General features: G+C 42.3%; 1 protein-coding gene across 1 annotated transcript in view; it reads left to right on the top strand.

Moving 5' to 3' along the window:
• Agps (alkyldihydroxyacetonephosphate synthase) overlaps positions 1-22,334 on the top strand; it is a 93,857-nt gene extending 71,523 nt beyond the window's left edge. The window contains exons 10-13 of the mRNA XM_080276617.1: positions 8,244-8,374; positions 10,200-10,314; positions 20,789-20,922; positions 21,812-22,334. Coding sequence (XP_080132743.1) covers positions 8,244-8,374; positions 10,200-10,314; positions 20,789-20,922; positions 21,812-21,991 — 560 coding nt within the window. The 3' untranslated portion in view covers positions 21,992-22,334. The remainder of the gene's footprint in view (positions 1-8,243; positions 8,375-10,199; positions 10,315-20,788; positions 20,923-21,811) is intronic.
• The last annotated feature ends 378 nt before the right edge of the window (positions 22,335-22,712 follow it).

Genomic DNA, 22,712 nt, shown 5'->3' on the forward strand with positions numbered 1-22,712 from the left:
TGAAAGGTTTGTTTCATAGGAGGGACGCAGGGTGCTTGATACTTCTGACGAGCACTGTATATATATATATATATATATATATATATATGTATATGTATATATATATATATATATATATATATGTGTATATATATATATATATATGTGTATATTTATATATATATATATATATATATATATATATATATATATATATATATATAGATGCAGTATATACGAGGTGTGTTAAAAAAGTATCCGACCTTTGTTCATAAAAAATACTTGTATCCAGATACAACAAACTTACTCTAATCTCCTTCAAAGTAGTCCCCTTGGGCTGCCACACACTTCTCCCAACGGTTCTGCCACTGTCGGAAGCAGCAGTGGAACGCCTCTTTTGGGATGGCACACAGCTGGTCCGTTGCATTCCGCATGATGTCTTCTCTGGACTGAAATCTGGTCCCTTTGAGGGGCATTTTCAGCTTGGGGAAAAGCCAGATGTCACACGGAGCCATGTCGGTAGAGTAGGGAGCCTGACGAAGCACAGGTGTGTTGTGTTTGGCCAGGAAACTCTGTATCAAATGTGAAGAATAGGCGGGTGCGTTATCTTGATGGAGCTGCCAATTGCCTGCTGCCCACAGGTCCGGCTGTTTGCGTCGCACAGCGTCACGAAGGCGACACAGAACCTCTTGGTAATACTCCTTGGTGATGCTTGTGCTGTGTGGTGCGTACTCATGATGAACCACGCCTCTGGAGTCGAAGAAGACGGTCAGCATGACTTTGACATTGCTGCGGACCTGCCTTGCTTTTTTTGGCCTCGGGGATGTTGGATGCTTCCATTGTGATGACTGCAACTTGGTTTCTGGGTCTTACCCATAAACCCAGGACTCATCGCCAGTGATCACTGTGTTGAGGAAGTTGGGATCGCTGTTCACAGTCTCCAGCATGTCCTGTGCGATCTCCAAACGGAGTTGCTTCTGCTCAATTGTTAGCAACTTTGGTACGAACTTCGCTGAGATTCTCCTGAAGCCCAACTCCTCCTTCATAATGGAATGAACAGATTCAATGCTGATGCCTACCTCGTCTGCAAGTTCTCTGATCGTGATTCGACGATCCTGCATCACCAGGGTCCTCAATTGGTCAATGACGATCTCATTTCGGGATGTTGAGGGCCTACCAGAACGTGCTTCACTCTCCACTGATGTGCGGCCATCTTTGAAGCATTTGTACCACTCCTTTATCTGTGCGTTGCCCATTGCTTCGTCTCCGAAGACCTGTTGAATCTTGCGAATTGTTTCCACTTGGGAATCGCCAAGCTTTACACAAAATTTGATGCAGTAGCGTTATTCAAGTTTTTCCATCATTTTGTCTAAAAAGAAAATCTGACAGCACTCACTTACACTTCCTCATTTATCGGCGGTCTGCCATCAAATGACAGCTTCTGCTGGTGGGAAAAAATTCATGCATGCGCATTAGGATCGCCTACATACGTGCACCAAACCACGCCTCCCTAGCTTCATTTGTTTACGCACGAAAAATTAAGGTCAGATACTTTTTGAACACACCTCGTATATATGTGTGTGTGTATATATATATATATATATATATATATACATATTAGGATGTGCCACTTTCAGTCTTTTTGCAGTGTTATTTATTCTGTCCTTGTCTCTCCCTCTCCCTTTCGGTATCACCTTCTCAATTTTTGATCCCTAACTCTCCAATAGAACTGTCTTCTCTTCCTCCGTTCTCTGGTCGTTTTTTTCCTTAGCTTCCTTAACAAGTTCCTTTATTTTAGCTCTCTCTTCCTTATTGCATATCTCCTTATCCAGATATCTTTGAATTCCTACTTATCTGCTAATTTCCATGTCTTGTTGATTATTTCATTTACCGTTACCTGAGATTGAAATTTTACCTTTAGTGGCCTTGCCCCTCCCTCCACATATTTTCCCAGCCTAAACACTTCTTTGATCTCCTTTTGGGCTTTGTTATTTCCGTCCATAACTATTGACACTATTTCCGTCGCCCATCTCATTTCTTTCCTTTCTCTTTCAGATGTAACTGACATCAGTTTTCCTTTCAAACCTGAGACAATCATGCATTTTTTTCTTGTCTGCTGTATATCTGACAAGTGAGTCATTACTTTTTATTACCACCACTTCTTTCTCCACCTTTTTCTGATTTTCCTTTCTGTTGTTCTTAAATCTCCTTAAGACTTGTTTTATCTTCCTGTTGAGTTTTCATCCACCCCTTGTGGTGTTCTTGGATTTCCTTGGTATGTTCCTCGTACATCTTTGTTTTAGATTCATGCTCGTCATGTTTACATTTCGTATTGTCCATTTCCTCCTCCAGCCTCTTATTTTCCTGTTTAAGCTGTTTTATTCACTCGTGGCTGATTCATTACTCGCTTTTAATTCACACACCTTTCTCTCCTGGTCAGCATTGTGTGAGCAGATGCTCTCTAACTTATTTTTCAACTCCTTTATCTCCCTCTGCTGTTCTGAGGTTCGTTCTTGTGCAGTAAACCTTAGATGTAACGACCCAAGTGGGGGGAGGGGTAGCTCGTTATATCCGAAAGTTCGCTATATCCATTTGTCATTATTAACCGAGGGATTACCGACCCAAGGTTGCTATATCTGTGGAGTCATTCGGTCCTGCGTGTACAACCACAACCTACTCTATGGAGTTTCGCATGGAAAATTCAATGGTTTATGTAGTTTTTCGGTACATGTACAGTAAATACCATCCTGTATGAAGTTGTACATGTAAATACAATGCCTGTAATGTAATGTAGTACTGTTACAGTATACTTACCATGCCAGGAAGTGCCAAGAAGTGATGTTGTATTCACCACAGGAATAGGAGGGAGACGGGGGGGATTTCTGAAGAGGTTAGATGCTGGCACCACACAGTACACTTGTACACCAAAGCACAAAACACTGTACACACCAGAAATTTTTTTTACTGTATCAGTAGGGCACTGTACTTAATTTTAGACTTAATAATACAAACTGAACACTTCAGAATATTTATACTTCAGTTCAGTACTATATACACCATATAGACACTTTACATGACACTTTATTCACTCATTCATCATCAGATTCTGTGAAAAACATTTCTAGTGGCTCTGGTGTCACTTGTGTCAGGGAGGAAGATGTGCTGGTGCCAGAAGCCAAACTGGGGAGGCTCACAGGGGACGTCGACGCAACAGACACACTCGAGGTCTCTGACACAGCACATTCCTTTTTTTCTGAAGGCGAGGTGACAGGCTTAGAGAAATCTCATATTTTCTGCTGGACTTGCCTGGCCTGGTTTCCTCATAAGGTCCAGCCTAGTAAGTCTGAGGAGTTCATAATTCTCCCCCAGAAAGCCACTAATGTCCTCTGTGACGGCCGAGAGTGTATCTGCGGCATTGATGGCAGCAGAGAGTGATGGCCCACATGGCCTCTCCTCTTCCTCCTCGCAGGTGGTTCAGGCGTGGTCAGTTCCTGAACTATTTCCTCCTTTGTCTAGTGGTGGTATCCAGTCAGACCACCATCCTCATCCAGCCACTCTTCCACCTCTTCTGTAGGCATGGAGCCTTGGCCAGCTGCAGCCAACATTTCGGCTGCCTTTGGTGGCAGAGATCTCTTGAAATCTGGCTTCTGGATTGGAATCTAGGGGGTTTTCAGGGGATTACACCACGCATTGCAGAGAATGGTCTGGCACTTTCCTCCAAGCCTCTGCCCAGTTCAAAATTGCATCCTTGGTATTATACTTCTTAAAATTGTCTAGGGTCTTCTTCCCCCTGGTGTCTGCGTACTCCTCCTCCTTCATCCCATCCTCTGTCATGACTAAGCACTGGTCCAGGTAAATATTCTGATAATGCCTTTTGGCACATTCTATCATTCCGTGGTCCATGGGCTGAAGTAGGGCAGTAGTGTTGGGAGGTGAAAATATTGCCCTTATTTTCCCATCCTTTGAACACAGTTTTGCAGTGGAAGGGTGGGCTGGGGCATTGTCTAGGAGGAGCACAGCCTTGACATCATCCTTACTGATGCCAAACAAGGCCTGGTGCTACTGAACAGAGGGGTTAAAACTGTGATGGAACCAGGTCATGATTATTTCTTGGGTAAACCAGGGAAAAGGACTGCCGTGGTACTTAGTAGGAAGATTCTTCAAAATGTCTTTCAGAGCCCTTGGCTTCCTACTCTTGCCCACAGTGACTGGTTTCAGGTGGTGGGACCCGTCAGCGTTTGCACATGCCACCACCAATATGCGGTCCTTCGCACTCTTCCTCCCCAGAGTGCTGCTGATTGTCTTGGATGCCTGCATATTTGGGGGGAGTGATTTCCAAAAAAGGCCAGTTTCATCAGCGTTTTAGATTTGGAAGTAGTGGAGGCCCTCCTCCTCCTCCTTGCAAAAGTGGTTTATGAAGGGGTCCACTGCATCACGTCGGCGCTGAGAAGCTTGCCTGTTATGGCCTTATTTACAATGCCATGATGCCGCCTAAAGCGCAACAGCCAGCCATTGCTAAACTTGACATTGTCATGGCCTGGGTGACCAGCAAGCCTCTGTGCTGCATGTTGAATATCAATGCCATGAACTGTAACTCTGCCCTCTTCTGCGTGTACCACTTGTACACTGCCTCGTCGAGATTTTTGTGTGAAGTTGTCACTTGTGGTACAATTCCTTCCCCTTCTTGCCGGCCTCCATTGCTTTCATGGCCGCCTTCACTTTCTCCTTCCCCTTGATGAGGTCATGGACTGTTGTTTTCTTAAGGCCATACTTATTCAGCAGTTGACTTCGTGTAGCCCCTTCCTCAAACTCCTTAATATTTTGAAAATTTTCAGTCAGGGAGAGAATCTTTCTCTTCCCCTTTCCTGAGGAAGCAGGGCTCGTTGATTTAGATGCCATTCTTGCCGTTGGTCGGAAGTGTTGGTAGGTCACACGTGGTACGAGAGGTCGCACATAGGAGAGAGGTAAGGCGGGAGAGAATCAGACGGAGCGAGTACAATGCACAGACTGAGAAAGACCCAGCACAGAAAGGGTTGAGGCGCATGGGCTAGCTAGCCTACGTGACTCGTCGCGAGGGTGCTCCTTCAATGGTGAGTCACGGGAGCCTGGTGCATGCAAACTTCCGCCGCATACATTGACCAAAGGTTGCTATATTTGGCGGAAGTTCACTCAGGGATCATTGGGTCGTGAACTTCCGCCTCATACACTGACCAAAGGTTGCTATTTCCAGCGGAAGTTTGCTCTGGGAATTGTGGTTCGCTAACTTCCGCGGCATACACCGACCATCGGCCGCTATATCTGACGGAAGTTCGCTCTGAAAATGGTGGGTTGTTATATCCAGAGTTTGCTATGAAAGGGTTCGTTATATCGAGGTTTACCATTCGCTAATTATTGCTCATACCTGTTTTAATTCCTGGGCATTCTTCTCAGTCATTTTCTCCACAATTGCCACCCTTATTTGGTTCTGTTTAATGCTTTCATTGTTTTGGTCTTCATTGGAGAGCCCTGCGAACTAATTCACTGGAGAGGGAGAGGTAGACCGAGGATGAGGTGGAGGGATGGAGTTGAGAGGTATATGAGGGAGGGGGGGGTGAGTTCGGGGGAGGGTAGTCAAATGGTGGGTGACAGAGCGACTTGGAGGTGTTTTGTCTGCGGCCACCCTTTGCGGGATTAGGGCGTCTGGCTATAGATAGATAGATATATGGATAGAAAAAATAGACTAGTACCCACTGACATGGTGCAGTCTTACAAAATTTAAAACCGTCACTGTGTTTTACTCATACAGTATTTGACTGACTCCTCAGGTTTATTTTCACGCTATTGAGACGGGACCACCACTCACACATTCAGTTCGCATATTCACAATAGGCAAGCTTCCATTTAGCCACTGATTTAGTGTTATTTTCCCGTGATCCGCATGGAGCTTCGCTGCTGACAATGTCCTGCATGTGTGTGTGTGTGTGTGTGTGTGTGTGTGTGTGTGGTATTTATTTACCCAGTTGTGATATATAGGAAATGAGCTATGCTCATGGGGTCTCATCTCTCTGTCTCAGCCAGTCAAACTTTGCTTTAAACTCATATAAGTTTTTGGACTGGACAATCTTATTGTGTTGGCTGTTCCACAGGTCAGTACATTTATATGGGAAACTGTATTTCTTGATATCCCTCAGCAACTTGTCTTTTTCAATTTCTTTCCATGTCCTCATGTTGCTCCCCCATCCCATAAAAACAGATCTTCTTTGTCAGTTTTGTCTACTCTCATCATTGCCCTGAACACTGCAATCATGTTCCCCCTCTCTTTTCTACTAAGGAAGGCAGACCCAGCTTTTCTAGTCTTTCCTTGTATGATAGATCTATCAGGCTGGGGACCATCTTGATTGCTGCTCTTTGTATTCCCTCGATCTTGTTTTTATCTTTCAATGTGGGGACCACACTACTGCCACATATTCCAACCTGGGGCAGATCATAGCCACAATCAATTTTTTCGTCTTCTCCTCATCCATGTATTGAAATGCCACACTCATGTTTGTCAAGAGCGTATGTCTGTGTCTGAAATCTTGTTACAGTATTGTTTTTCAGGTGGCAAATTATCCCAGACCAACACTCCCAGGTCATTCTGTTCTCTCACTTTTTTTATTGGTTCCTTTCCCATCAGGTAATTCAGTGATGGCCTCTTTGTACTTTTACCCATTTCCAATATTTTGCCTTTTTTTTGCATTGAATATCATTTCCCATACCCGGCTGCACTCATAAATCCTGTCCAGATCGTCCTGCAGCATTTTACAATCCTCTTCAACTTCTGTTCTCCTCATGATCTTTGCATCGTCTGCAAACAGACTTGCCTAACTGTTCATTCCATCCACCATATCGTTTACGTAAATCAGGAACATTACGGGTGTCATCACTGAGCCCTGCGGGACCCCACTTGGTACTTCCCTCCACCCTTACATCTTGTCCTTTATTACTGTCTTCATCTGTTTGTCTCATGAAGTCTCTCATCCACTCCAAGAGGTTCCCCTTCAGTCTTCCTATGTGCTCCAATTTCCACATTAGTCACTTATGAGGTACCTTGTCAAAGGCTTTCTCCAGGTATAAGTACACTCAGTCCACCCAGCTATCTCTCTCCAGTAGTAGGTCAGTCGCCCTTGAGTAGAAGCTCAACAGATTAGAAACATGACCATCCATTTCTGAATCCAAACCTACTGTCTGCCAAAATATTTATCTCCTCCAGATATTTTATCCATCTGTCTTTCAAGATTCTCTTGCACAGTTTTGCAACCATGCAGGTCAAGGACACTGGTCTGTAATTCAGGGATTCTTCTTTTTTTCTTTCTTTATAAATTGGTACCACATTGGCCCTCTTCCATTCCTGAGGCACTTTCCCCTCTTCCAGTGAACACAGTTAAACCGTGAGTCTTATCTGCCAGTTGTTCTGTGCGTTCCTTTAAAATCCAGTTTGAGATCCCGTTAAGCCCTGGGGTTTTCCTTACATCTTGAGTTTGCAGTACTGGCAATTTATACACTTCAGTGCTTCCACTTTTATATCTTACCGTAACACTACATTTCTAGTCTCTCCCTCCTTATCCACAAAATCACTTTCCTTAGTGAAAACCAGTGGGAAACTTTTGTTCATTATTTCAGCTTGCATTACTGCATTTTATAGACCTTTCCTTCTACATTCAGCTTATTTGTTCCTTCATTGTGTTTCAGTTTGCCATTGACAAAACTCATAAAACACTTTAGGTTCCTCCTTACATTTGTCAGTTATACCGCTATCAAAGTTTCTTTCTTCCTCTCTGCAGATGCTTGTATATTCATCTTTAGTTCTTTTGTTTTCTTCCTTTGTTCTACTGTTGCCTCTCCTCTCCATTTGTTCCAAGCCACATCCCTTTCTCTCTTTGCTGCCATACACCTTTCATTGAACCAATCCTTTTACCATTTCTCTCTCCCATTTCCTTTGGCACTTATTTTTCCAGAAAGAAAGAGAGAGAGAGTGTGTGTGTGTGTGTGTGTGTGTGTGTGTGTGTGTGTGTGTGTGTGTGTGTGTGTGTCATATTTTTTATGAACACTGATTGTTTGTACTGAAGTAAAGAAGGCAGAAAAGTTACTGCAGTATACAACGCAAATAAGGAACTTAACCGTAAAAAAGTTGTGTAATCAATATCTTTGTTTCACAGTTTTTTATAGAAAATACATTCCCATTTTTATATTTCATGTCTGTTTTATGTTTCCATGAACTACATTGTCATCTGTTGGGTTTGTAGGGTCTGAGCAGGAGGTGGCTGCACAGGAGCGGCGCATCAACACCCTTGCCCTGGAGGCTGGTGGAGTGCCTGCTGGGGAGGCCAACGGAGAGCGAGGATACATGCTCACCTTTGTCATCGCTTATATCAGGGTCAGCTGTCTCCCACATGTTGATAATGTTGAATTCTCTTATACTCAGTCCATTTTAGTTTGGACTAAAATTACCATCTCTCCATGATGAATGCTAAGATTTTGCAAGAGATTACTGCTAAAACATGTTGCCAGTTTTAAAAAGATGTTATGGAAAGGATTTAGAGCCATAGTATTATCTTATTCTTCCATGAAGCTGTTAGAAATAAGCAGCAAAAGGACAAATATCTCTGCTAAGTGTAGGTGGAAGAACTGTTTAAATGGTATTTCTTCTGTTTGAACATATTAAGATTGTGATCTTTTAGACCAGTTTTTGCCTTTTTCTTTTGGTAGTTCACATCCTAAAATATGTTTCCAAAGCAGACGTGGAGGAGAGGATGAAGGTTTGAGGACCATCTGGGTATTTTGATGGAACATATGCCAAGTTGTAGAGTGTTGTGGTAGGGGATCTAGATGGAGGCATTAGTACCAATCCTGTGAATGATATGATGGGTCATTTTAATGTGTCAGGAAAAAAATGAGCAGTGACTGAAGAACCTTTATCATGAAATAAAGTTGTGTTCAAGCTGCAGTATTCATATTTCAAACAAATGCATAGTATAGAGAGACTGGAGAGGATGATTGATAAAATCTACTTTATTATTTGCTTGTAAAAAAGAAGGATTCCGGGGAATGTTAGTAACATGAGTTTGGAGTGATTGCGTAGAGGTTTGTCTGATCATATGATTAGAGTAAGCAAGGTAAAATTAAGAGGAGCCTGGAAGAAAATAAATGCAGTAAAATTCAGATTGGAAAAATGTAAACGGAAAAACTGAGAAACAGATCAGAGATATATGGCTATGAACAAAAGGTAATAGATTAATCAGCATCAGTTAATTGATAAAGAATGAATTCAGAGATCAGTGAAACACATAGAGGGAATGTTTGATTACGATTACTAAGGAAGAAATACTCATGGTGGTATAACAGTGAAGAGCATTGCTGCTGCTAGACGATATGAACACATTCAGAGAAGTCATGCAGATACAATGCCAAAGAAACTCGAAAAGTGAGAATGAGAGTTATTTTGGAAGAAGAAGGTAGGTGGGGGCACTCACCATCCACTAACTCGATGTAGTGTTGCTCTCAGGTGTGTGCCTTTTCCTCTCCTCTGTCCATTCTTTCCTGTCTCTTCTGTCTTTCTTTACTTCATTCATTCCTCGTCCTTCTGTCTGTGGATGACTTTACACTCCCTCTCTTGTCTTTCTTTCCTTCATTCTTTCCTCTTTCTTCTGCCTATGGGTGACTCTACATTGAGTGACAAGCTGAATGGTTTCCTGTACATCAGGAAAACCATTTACTATGCTGGGTGGTAACCATATAACCAAATTATGGTGCCTGGTGGTTTAGTGGGTATATATGGTGTTCCAATTGGATTGAGCCAGTGAAGGTTTATATCCAAGAGGTGGTTGGGGTTATTGCTCACGTAATGCCACTCAGGGATGAGTGAGGCTGGTCTCTCTCATCGTGAATGTCAGGACCAACTTGCCTAGCCCTGGGCTCCTATGCTCCTCATGGAGCAAGGTGGGATTGGATGATGGATGGATAGATGGAAGACAGTATATCTCATGAATGAAAAGAATGGAACAGTACATTTGTAAGAGAAAAGGATGGGGAAGAAGCATAACAGAGAGTGAGTTATGTGAAGATAAAGTAGCTGGCAGACAATTCTGTTGAGCATCCCTTCTCAAGGTTCCCCAGAGAGGCAGGCCATCAGAGGTGGTAAGTGCATAAATAAATGAATAAGTGCAAAATCATATGAATGAAGTAATCACCACTGTCCCCAGGACCTGGGTTTCGACTACGGCATTGTTGCAGAATCATTTGAGACATCTGTACCATGGGACCGTGTGGCCACACTCTGCCACAATGTTAAACATCGCATACATTCTCAGTGTCAGGGTAAGACTTAGAGGCCTTGTCTCAGTAGGTTTAACCCTTGTACTCTATCTGTCTATCTATAGCCAGATGCCATAATCCCGTAAGGCAAGGATATTCATCTTGCGCCCCGTGGGCCAAATCTGGTCGTGAGTCGTTTTTCATTGGCCTTTTGACAGACTCAGAAGAATGCAAATACAGGCGTCTCCAACTTACGAAAATAATTGGTTCCTGATGGCCTTTCTTAAGTCCATCTTTTCTCTTGCAGACACTGTATATCATTCACCAAGATGAATTCCTCCCCTTAAACTTCTATCAGTCTTAGTAGCCCTTATCTTCATGCATGTATGGTTAATATAAACAAGCATGAATTCAAAGACTGTGATATATTTAAGTATACAGTGGAGTCTGTGTATAACACCCGATAGGTTATGTGGAACCTTGTGTTAAATGGTGACGTATATTTACATGTAAAATAGGGGGTTAGGTTCTGGAGACCACATATTTTAACCCAAACATATGAAATTCTTCAGGAGATGTCCACAAACAGTGAACTGTGAGCATTAGCATCATATTTATTAGTGGCTTTAAATAAGAAGTAAAACCAAGCAGTATAATTTGTATGAACACTTAATTTATATGGGCTTAACCACCAGATTAACATCAACATGTAAACCCATCGCATAGTGTAGGAGCCGAATTTTTCTGATCCCAAGTTTTCAGCAAATCACAATGGCAGTCACAAAACCTGTTCACAACTACTGCACTGATGTTAGCTGTAGGAAAAATCTCTTGAATTTTCCTGTTCCCTCATCACACAATTTGCACCAGTTATAATAACCACCCTGTACCTCCCCCGCTTATATCTCTTTGTCTGAAGCCCTCTAACACTTTAACACACGTACCTGCCCAACCCAACCCTAATCCCATAATTAGTTTTAACACAAATTTACATCCTTCTACCCCATCGCCTTTTTACTCCATACCTGCTTCTCTGTCTGTCTGTCTGTCTGTCTGTCTCTCTCTCTCTCTCATTCTTTCTTTCTTCCTTCCTTCCATATTAAAGCCCATGATTGTCTCCACTTATCCTCTTCCCTTCCCCGAACAGCAATTATCACCTTTCCTCCTTGTCAGTGTCAACACCTTACCCCATCCTTCTTTGCTATGACTGACCCCCCCTTCCCCCCCCACACACACACGTCGCCCAGTCTGGCAAGAACGCACACATCTGACAACACTATAAAGACCCATGGCGGTGAGGGACAAAAGCACAACACATATATAAACAAATGCAGCCACGTTTCGTTTTCGTTTCGTTTTTAAAGGCTTCAACATGCTTGCTTGCGTCGGCCCTGGACACCTAATGGCAGCTGTCCACGCTGCATGATCCATAGCAGCCTCCCTGTTCAGTCCCATAACCCTGAGGTCACACTTAATGACCTCGTCCCATGTCTTTCTTGGTCTACCTCTCATAACCCCACCCCCAATATTAACACTTGTCACCTTCCTCACCCAATTATCATCCTCCATCCTCTCCACATGTCCAAACCATCTCAATCTACCTCTCCTCATCACAACACCAATACACTCCAGTCCCATCCTACCTCTCAACTCTTCCATCGTAAACCCATCCCCTCCAGGCCTTGGCCACAGGGATGCACTGCACATCCACCTAATCATTGTCATTTCTGTACGTCTGAGCTGGCGAATATCTTCCTCCTTCACTGCCCAGGTCTCACTACATATATACAAAATGGATACTAAATGTACCCATTTTGAGTCTCACATCATTAAGCGATAATAGTGTCATTATATAGTACTGGGAAAAATTAAATGTTCGTTTTGCTATAAGAGCGTTGCTTCATTTTTCTTAAATCGCAACTGTACTGTACTGTTGAATGCACTAGTACAGCTTACTTTACGTGTTCAAGAATACGTTCCTTGTCCTTTAAAATTGTTCCTACAGTCAAGGGATTCAGTGTAAACACGTGTGCCACATCACTCAGCTTCTCCCCTCTCTCCACTCTCTTAATTATGTCCGCTTTTGTTTCCATTGTAATTGCATGCTGTTTTCTGCTGCTACCACCACCACTCTCACTACTTTTCTGTTTCTGAGACATGTTGGGTGAAATAATCAAGTCTAAGTGACGAAAATCACAGCTGCTGTTACTTGTGTTGATAACAACAATGTTGTGAGCTTCCAAGCAGGGGGAAGGTGGGAGTACGTTGTTGCCATCTGTTGCGGACCGCAGACTTGTACTTAATGTGCGGGTTGGATTGGTATATTACTTTTTGTTTTTTAATTATTTTTCATTTTATTATTGTTTTCCCAGGAAAATTATTATTATTTTTTTCATACCGGTATCTACAGATTTTTTGCAAGTCGATCCTTTGTAAGTAGGAGTCTCACTGTAAACAAATAAGCATAGAACAAAAAATTTTGCATCTTTCTTTTTATTTAACCCTGAAACAGGACACCTAGTTGCGCCTATACACCATTAGGACACCTGGGTCTCACAGACCCACCAAATAGAAAAAATAAAAAAAAATACTTGTGTTTTATTTACTGAATCTTTGACCAATCTACAACCTTTTTGGTCCAATTTACTGTGCAATAATGAATATACAATTAAAATTAACATATTTAAAGCATTTTTGGCAAATTTTTGAAAAAAACCGTACCGCTTCTGTTTACATGGACCCCATAAGAAAAGAAACGACACAATGCTGCTCACACTGCTGTCAAAGCTAGTGGCATGAAGGGTCTTCGTGGTGTGGAGAGGGCAATTCACAGGGTGAAAAAATTTGCATCACACAACAGTAAATTTCAGCCCCCCTTATCAAGGACACCTGGGTCTCACAGACCTGACCACGATTTTAGTGTGTTATACACCAAAACAGAAGGAGACCTGGAAAACCACACAGCCACTTTTAGCATGGGCATCCAAACTTAGGAAGCTATTGTGAAGGACTGGGGTCCCTGGCATATAGTAGTTGCTGAACCAGTAAGTGGCAAAAAGTGGCTGGGTCTCACAGACCCAGGTGTACTGTTTAAGGGGTAAGTGCTAAGTGGAAAATGTAAAAAGTCTAACTATATGGGGCTCTAGGGTAGTTCGACTTACCAAGTTTTCCGACTAATCGGAAATAATTGAAAAAATACAGTATATATATTACCCCCCCCCCTCCCAGTAGTTGCAAATTTTATGTGATTACTTCTTTGTTAACACTAATCTAAAGAAGCATTAAAAAAAAAAAAAAAAAAAAATCGGTGCATTCATAGGCTTGGCTAGGATAGGAAAATTGCATAGGTGGAGAGGTTTAACAATCACTTAATTATGTAAAGTTCTGCTCTTATTTACCTCACGTTACACTCAGACTAAAATGTAACACTTGGAATATAATAAATTAAAATGTAGCATGTGGAATATAAGAAACTGGAATGTAAACCTTTGAATAAACACTGTCACATCTGTGTCGGAGTTCGACTTAATGGAAATTCTGCCTTCTGCAGGGTCGACTTTAGAGGTTTTACTGTATACAGTGTATGAATTTTTTGATTCAATGTATGTATAAGTGTTTTGATAGAGGAAAAAATGGAGCCAAAATAAATGTATGGCCCTTGTATCAATTTGAGTTTCATAATTCGGCTCTGCTTCTAAAGTACTGAGTAGCCCTGTCGTAAGAGGTGGCCGTTTCTCTTGTGAGTTAGTTGTTGTATGGGGAGGGGCAGTAACCCTCTGCTAACCCACTTGTTTGTCACATAGGGAACACGTATGGGTTGGTTATGTGGTTACTACCTAGCATTGTGAATGGTTTCTTGGCTTACAGGAAGCTATTAGGCATATCATTCAATGTAAAGCCACTTGAAAAGGAAAGAAGAGTAATAAAAAGTAACAGGAAAGATGGAAGAAATAAGAGGAGAGGAGGGCAGACACAGAAAAAGAATGATAAAGCCAAAGGAAAAAGTAGGCAGCACTACATCAAGTAAGTGGATGATGATGGGAAATAGGAAAAGAAGAGGGCAGACTCAGAAAAAGAAAGATAAAGATGAAGGAAGAAGTAAGCAGCACTGCATCAAGTGAGTGGATGATGGTCACCTCCACCAACCATCGCATGGAATATAATATCTGTAAAGTATTTCTTTTGCTGCAATATTGGTTTTACTAGATGATTTATGGTCATCTCATGGAAGACTTCTAGCAGCCCAGGGAGTGAATGGAGTTTGCTTCTGTTTACAATAGACCCTTTATACTGGATGAGATAGGGGAAAGCTCGATCTGACAAAGCTGATAATCCGGTAAGTCAGATGGTCCTCCCCTGAAGTAAGATTTCAAGCACATAATTGAAAATAACTGAGTAAAATAGCATTCTGGTGCAGTTATTTCTCAGTTATCCAGTGTAGCACAATATCCGGGGCTTTTTGCTTTGCTCTATTAAAACAGTATCTGACAAAATATACAGGCACCTCTCGATTTATGCAAGTATTGTGTTCCAGAAGTCAGGTTATTTGAATTTCGTGTAATTTAAATATAATTTTTCCATAAGAATACATGTTAAGTCTAGGAGTTAAGTTCTGTGAACTTTCTTGAGTACTGTCTGGCAAATAAAATACAGTTATTCTAATTGTGGTAGGTGGTGGCGACCATCATCCACTCACTTGATGTAGTGCTGCCTACTTCCTTAGCTTTTATCATTCTTTTTCTGTGCCTGCCCTCCTCTCTTCCTATTTCTCCTATCTTTCCTGTCACTTCTTATTCCTTTTCTTTCCTTTACAGGTGGCTTTACATTGAGTGACAAGCCAAATGGTTTCCTGTAAGCCAAGAAACCATTTACAACGCTGGGTGGTAACCATATAACCAAAACATACGTGCTCCCTACGTGTCAACAAGTGGGTTGGTGGAGGGTTGGTGCCCCTCCCTATAAAACAACTAACTCAGTGTCAAATGGCCACCCTTTACGGGATTTTAGTGTCTGGCAATAGATAGATAGATAGATATTCTATAATTCCATGCCTTCAGTTACACATGAATTATGTACACACTGTACAGATAGAGAGGAGAGGCACAGGCAGCTCACATCACAAAACTCGTCTGAATCCATCTCCTATTCTGACTTGCATCCAGTGGCTGGCTCTGGCTTCCTCCTCTTAAAGAAGTTTAGCATGGTAGTCTGAGTGGTTTTCTTGTTTTCCCTCAACATCTCCTTGTAGCATTGCAGCTCTGCCAGCACTGTACAGGAAACTGTGGAACTTCTCTGCATAGTGGAGTCATTCTCCTCCAGCAGAGCAAGTCCTGATCTTATATTTTTTAATGCATCAGCAAGCACTTTTGCAGTCAACAAACATTGGAATTCTGGTTCTTGGGATGATGTTACTGGCTCTTGCTCTGCCATATGTTCTTTTCCTGTTTCCAATAAGTCTTCTGACCCCTATCATAGCAATGAAGCACATCAGTCTTCTGCAGCAGGTTCAAAGACTTCCTGCTTCCCTTCACCTCACTTCCATCATCTCCTGAGGTGGAAGGGTGCTTGGAGGCCATAATGACTCAGACAAAGGTAAGTTAGGGTATGAAAAAATGGTGTAAAGCACTGGTGAGGCTGCACAGATGTTGACACAAAGCTGGTACAACAGTGAATGCATATTTGGCAACGTTCTTCACCCTCCAGCATGGGAAGACAATGTGAGACCTCTGGTGTCCGCAGAATGAAATGCCCCGTGGTGTGAGTTTCGTTTTTTCATAAATCGTGTTATTTTAAGAAAAACGTATTGTAAACAAAATGATTTTTTACATCGTGTTATTTCAAAAACGTGTAATATACACTCGTGTAAATGGAGAGGTAACTTTATCCAGCTCAGAAACGAGAAGCAATTGGCTGTCCTGTGCAATTTTCAGCGGTGATGTGTATCATCGTGCTCAGACAAAGGACCCAGTCGGTGCACAGGCATCCCCCACAACATGCCAGCCAATTACAGTGTGTTGTGGGAGAAGCCCACCCGACACATCAAGCCTACTGTTGGTCTCTCATTTTCTCCTGTGAATGCCGTATAGGGAGGACATATCTGTGCTTGTGTATTTGTGACGCACGCAGCGGCTACCCCCCAGTGCTGTGACAAAGCTTGAGTAATCTTTGTGGGAGTCATTCGCCACTGGACCACATGGGATTGAGTTCATTGTACTGTGTAGTGTACTACCATACCCTCCATTTGATGCCAACACTTGGTAAGTACAGTATGATTATCATTATAGCGTATTATGTGCTGTACTGTATTATTGTACTATATGCACTGTATCAGTACTGTTGTATTTTATATAGGATTTCAGGATGGGGGCGCTCACCATCCACTCACTCAATGTAGTGCTGCTCTCGGGTGTCTGCCCTGTCCTCTCCTCCATCCTTCTTTCCTTCCATCTTCTTCTATCTTTCCTTCATTCTTTCCTCATCCTTCTGCGTACGGGTGACTTTACACTCCCTCTTCAGTCTTTCATTCCTTCATTCTTTCCTCTTCCTTCTGCCTGTGGGTGACACTACACTTAATGACAAGCCAAATGGTTTCCTGTACACCAGGAAACCATTTACTACGCTGGGTGGTAACCATATAACCAAATTTTGGCACCTGGTGGTTTAGTGGGTAATTATTGTGCTCCAGTCGGATTGAGCCGGTGAAGGTTTATATCCAAGGGATGGTTGGGGTTTATTGCTCACGTAATGCCACTCAGGGATGAGTGAGGTTGGTCACTTTCATCTTAAATGTCAGGGCCATCTGCCTAGCCCCGGTCTCCTACGCTCCTCATGGGGCAACGTAGGATTGGATGATGGATGGATGGATGGAAGTAATAATGCTGAAAAGCTTTTCAGACAGAGGGTCGAGATGGATAGTTTAGGGTAGTGACAATATCCAGCTCAGTGCCAGATGGATAGCCGATTTCATTTTGCAGTGTCTAGCATGGAGGATGGCTGAATTACACCAGATAATTGAGAGATTACTAAACATGAAAACTGTACCCATTTTACACTAGCCTGGCCCATAAGATCACACCCTTCTCATAGCACTTCTTCATGACTAGCACAGTATTTCTATTGCCTTGTGAAACAGTTCAGCAGTCATGATGAGGAGAAGGGCCAGGGAAGAAAGGGTAGAAAACTCATATGTTTTATACTGTACCTGTATAGAGGTATGGAGACTGCTCCCACTCCCATTATCCCCAGGTGTTGTAGACTGAGCTAACTGTCATTCATCGTCACTGTTGTTAGAGATGGTTTCTGATGGCTTTGGTGTCACCTGCGGTAGTCTTGAGGGTCGGGGTCCTGGAAGCTGTACTGCTAGATCTTGAAGCCATGTGGAGGCTGACTGAGGATGTTGATGCTACAGACACTTTGAAGGCCTCTGACTTTGTGTGGATCCTCTTTGCAGCAGGAGAGGGTATATGCTTGAAAAACTGGGAGATCTTAGCCTGGATCTGCCCTGGCTGTTGCAGCTGCATTAGCTCCAGCCTTATGTGCCACATGAGTACATGACCTTATAGTGGTTGTCAGTAGGCCCTTAGGCCCACCAACTTTGTATTTGATGGTGAGAATTGTCTGCAGCATCAATACCTGCGGCCAGAGATTGTCTGGGTGCCTCTGCCTCCTCTTCCTCGTCATTTTCTACATGGCCAGTGACTTGTCTTGTTGCAGATCAGCAGCTATTTCCTTTTCCATCTGGTGATGATACCCAGGCACTCCAGCATCCTCAACCAGCCACTCTTGCAGCTGTTCCTCAGCAAAGTTCTGCCCTACAGCTGCCAAGATTTTTGCCATCCTCAGTGACTCAAACCCATAAGAATCATGCAGTGGTATTGGAGCTGTGTGTGTTCTGAGGAATTTGCACCACTCATTCTTCAGTGTGGCAAGAAACACTTTCTTCCATGCTTCTGCCCAGTTGAAAGTGGCATCCTTAATGGTGTACTTTCTGAAGTTATGCAGGGTGTTCTTGCCTCTGGTGTCCTCAAAGCCCTCCTGGTCCATCCCCTCCTCAGTCACAGTGATGCATTGTGCAGGTAAAGATTTCTGTAGTGCCTTGTCTTTGCACTCTCAGTAACTTCTTGGGCCATAGTCAGGATAAGGACAGTGGTGTCAGAGGGCAGAAACAAAACCATGAATCAGTTATCCTTGCTGCAGAGTGTGGTGAAGAATGGATGGGCTGATGCATTGTCCAACAGCAGCACTGCCTTCATGTTGTCAAGACTGATGCCATGCCTTTTTTGATGCTGCCTCACAGAAGGGTCAGAGCAGAGGTGGAGCCAGTCATAAATGACATCCTTGGTAAACCAGGCAGCTTTGTTCCCATGGTACTGCACAGGGAGCCTGGCCATGATGTCTTTGAATGACGTAGAATGCCTACTCATACCTACTGTGACTGGCTGTAGGCAGTGAGAGCCATCAGCATTGACACAGGCCAGAGTGGAGAGATGCTCCTTCATTGATTTGTACCCTAGAGTGCTGCCAGTATATTATCCAAGTCAGGATATTTTGAGGAGGTGCACACCAGAAGAGCCCAGTCTTGTCTGCATTGTAAATTTGAATCTTGTGCAGGCCCTTGTCCTTCATCAGCTTCCAAAGATTCTAGATGAACGGCTCCACAGCGTGGCCATTGGCACAGAGCATCTTCCCAGTTATGGCATTTTTAACAGTGCCATGGCAACTCCTAAACCTCCACAGCAAGCCATCACTACATTTGAAATTTCTAACTCATAGGTGAATGGCAAGCCATTGTGATGCATGTTGGATATCCATGCCGTGCAGAGGAGCACCTTCATCTCACTCCTGTGTGTATCACTTATACACTGCTTTGTCTAATTTCTTGTTGGGCAGACTCCTGCTCCTGAGCACATCCTTAGACTTCCTCACACCTTCCATTTTTTTTTTCAAAACTTCCTTTGTTTTGTCCTTGACCTTCAGGATGTCATGCAGGGTTGACCTTTTAATCCCAGACTTGCGACTGAGGTTTCCCCTGTTGGTGCCTTTCTTGTGTGCTTCAACCACTTCCACCTTCACAAGGCTTAAAATCTTCCTCTTTGCATTCATATTGGAGGAAGGGAAGGCGATTCCTGACAAGGAGCCATTTTTCACTCACTGTGGGGTAACACTTCATACTCGAAAGACACGAGAAACAGAGGCGGAGGTGTTAACACAAGGAAACACGCAGCAAGACTGGTGCCAACAATGTGCAGTACAGTGTGTCCACAGCCTCCAGCCCACCCAAGCCTACTGGAAATAGCTCAGAAATTGCCCGATGCACCACTACATCCCTCACTTTCCTCCCCAATCTAGCCCAGGTGGGTGGAAAAAAACACCCCAAGCGTTGGTAACTGTGTTCTGACTCATACAGCATGGAGGAAATGATCAGGTGAGCCTGCATGGTATGCTCCACGTAAAGGATAGCATACGTTAAATTAAAAATAAAAACAGAAACATAAAAAAAAAAATATAAAAGAAAAAAAAAAGTGTCCAGTGGGCCCAGACTTGTCCGGTAGGTGTGTGTGATTTTTTAAGTTTATTAGATGGTATCCATTGTGTACAGTGGTTTGTCTGGCGGCTGTCAAAGTGTACGTAAGAAACAGTGTCTGGTCTAGCAGAGTATGGTAAAGCAAGAGTCTACTGTATTTCACTACTGAATGGCTCTTCTAGTCTAATAAATTCGTGTGGATGTAGCAGGAATAAAATAAGTACAGTACTGAACAATAGTAATATCATCCAGATTGATGGCATTAAGAGATGAGTGGCCAGAACCTTGGATTACTCTCCAAATCTTATCAAGTAAAAAATATGCCACACTTCTTCAGATCAGATAAAATTGAAAGTACACAATACTTTCTGTTAACTCCATGCATCCAGTGACGTATTAGATTAATCTTTGTTACTTTCAGATAATTTTTCCTCAAGGAGGGATTTTGCGAGTTGGAGGAATTACTGGTAAATATAGCCTCCATGAAGACCTACATTGCAGGACATCTTCCCCTTATAAAAGAAAAAAAAAAAAATAAAGGCTTTGTAAAAAGAATTGGCTTATTAATACAGTACATCATTGTACTGTACTGAAAGGCTTAAGGAATTGCCAGACTGGGGCTGGCCATAGTAGAGCTGTAGGTGTTTTATAGGGTCGAAGGTTAATTAAGTGCCAAAGCCAGCTAATTATTGCCCAGTAGTGGGTGGAAAGTGTTGGGAAAGGATATTGGTTATGTACTTTTAATTTAGTGTAGATTACCTCTTGTCATGTTAAACTTGGTATTTCATTTTCTATGAAGGAACTGCAATCCTTATGAAATCTAGTACTCAGTACAGTACAGTAGTGTATTGTGTTGTATACTGAATATTATATGTGCTAATGGCTGCAGCGAGTGTTGAGGTTTGCTAATGAAAGGATACTGAATATTTATTTGTGTTTTATCTAATTGTTTTTATATGAAAGTGTATTGGTAATTTTACCTCCTAATCCCATCCTATTTTCTCATGCCATCAGAGCGTGACATCAAGCACCGTTTTGTGACATGCCGTGTGACACAAACATACGATGCTGGTGCCTGTGTTTACTTTTACTTTGCCTTTAACTACCGTGGCCTCTCTGACCCTGTCCATGTCTATGAAGAGATTGAGGTAAGTGAAACAGCCTTGTTCATGTTTGTCAAAACATTTAGTCATGAAATTGTTGGGTTCTCCACCATGAGCATGCACCAAACAGCCAAGTTTTGTGTGTAGTTAGATATTATGATGTAGCAGGCATACTGTCTCAGAAATGTATGATTGTACTTAATTCATCATCATCATTATCTCCCATACCTCTTGTACAACTTTTGAATGAGATGAGGTAGGGTCCAGGGAGGAAAAATAGAAACCAGCAAAAGTCTGCTCATATGAAAGGGCCACTTTCTGATTCATTCATTCACCATTCAAGCCCTCAGAATCCTGACTCATCTCCACAGACATATTTATCCACACTTACTTTATGCCATCTGTTAGCTGAAGTAAGTCCAACAATAATCATGTCACTGGGAAAGAACAGGGTTGGCAGACCCTTGTCATACACTGCTCCATACAAAATTATTCTAACCAACTTGATATACAGTCAGCTCCTTAAACTCATCATTCTCCATACCTTGCTCTCACACACACACTCACATACATACCATATCTATCCGCCTTCATTTTGGCCTGCCATGCCTCTTTCCGCCTTCAGACTCTCTTAGATATATCCTTGTCACCACTCTATTCATACATTTTCTCACCACATGACCATACTGTCTAAGCAGAGAGTGTATGTACTTGTACTTAATACTCGAGGAATTGTCAGAATCATTGTTTTCTGTTTTGGAATATTGTAAGATACTGCAGCAGAAGCACTAGTATTATTTTGATTTTGATTAACACAGTAAAGTATTTGTAAATCTTTGTAAGCTGATTGGTATGGTGTCTGCAAGAGCAGCCACTCAGAAGTGAGACAAGATAAAATTACCAAATGATGCTGATGACTTAACTCACTTTCCAGAGCAATGCCCGCAATGAGATCCTGGGTTGTGGTGGCAGCATCTCACATCATCATGGGGTGGGAAAGATACGTCGCCAGTGGATGTCCCAAACTGTCTCTGAAACAAGCCTGGGTGTGCTCAGAGCCGTCAAACAATATTTCGACCCAGACAACATTTTTGCCAATGGTAACCTGCTGTAAATTACTGGTGTTATCCAGTGTTACAACATGCCGTGGTACAGAACACCACCATTTTGTAGAGCAATGACAGCATTCCTTTTGCTTGTAAATTATGTGAAAAGTTTTTATATCTTTACAAGTGTTAACTCTGTGTAATAATCCTAGGTGGTTTGCAATATTATAACAGTATACCATTGCCATTAGTCTACCTGTAAATAATCTCCAGTGTGATACTGAACCATGACTTTAGTTTTGTTGATGGTAATCTGCAAAGGAATGATCCCCATTTTCATTACTGAACTGTGACATATTCCTTTTGTGGATTTTGACTTGCAGTTGCTGCCTTGCTTTAGGAAATGTTTTAAGGCATTATTTATTGTCCTGGGAATTGAGTCATTATATATTGTAGGGCATTACTGTAAAAGAATTTAGTCATTTTTATCATATTTAAGAAGGCTGAAGAAATTGGTATCATACAATTGCACCTTCTCACTCTTTTTATATATATAGATATAGATTCATACATAATATTGTATGTATATATATATATATATATATATATATATAGATTCATACATAATATTGTATGTATATATATATATATATATATATATATATATGTATACTGCATATGTGTGTGTGTGTGTATATGCTAGGTGGGGTCGCTCACCATCCACTCACTGGATGTAGTGCTGCTCTCGGGTGTCTGCCCTTTCCTCTCCTCCCTCCATTCCTTCCTTCC

This window comes from Coenobita brevimanus, chromosome 65 (genome assembly GCF_032717465.1).
Source record: "Coenobita brevimanus isolate Jiangsu-jjx chromosome 65, ASM3271746v2, whole genome shotgun sequence".
In the NCBI taxonomy this organism is placed as follows: Eukaryota; Metazoa; Arthropoda; class Malacostraca; order Decapoda; family Coenobitidae; genus Coenobita; species Coenobita brevimanus.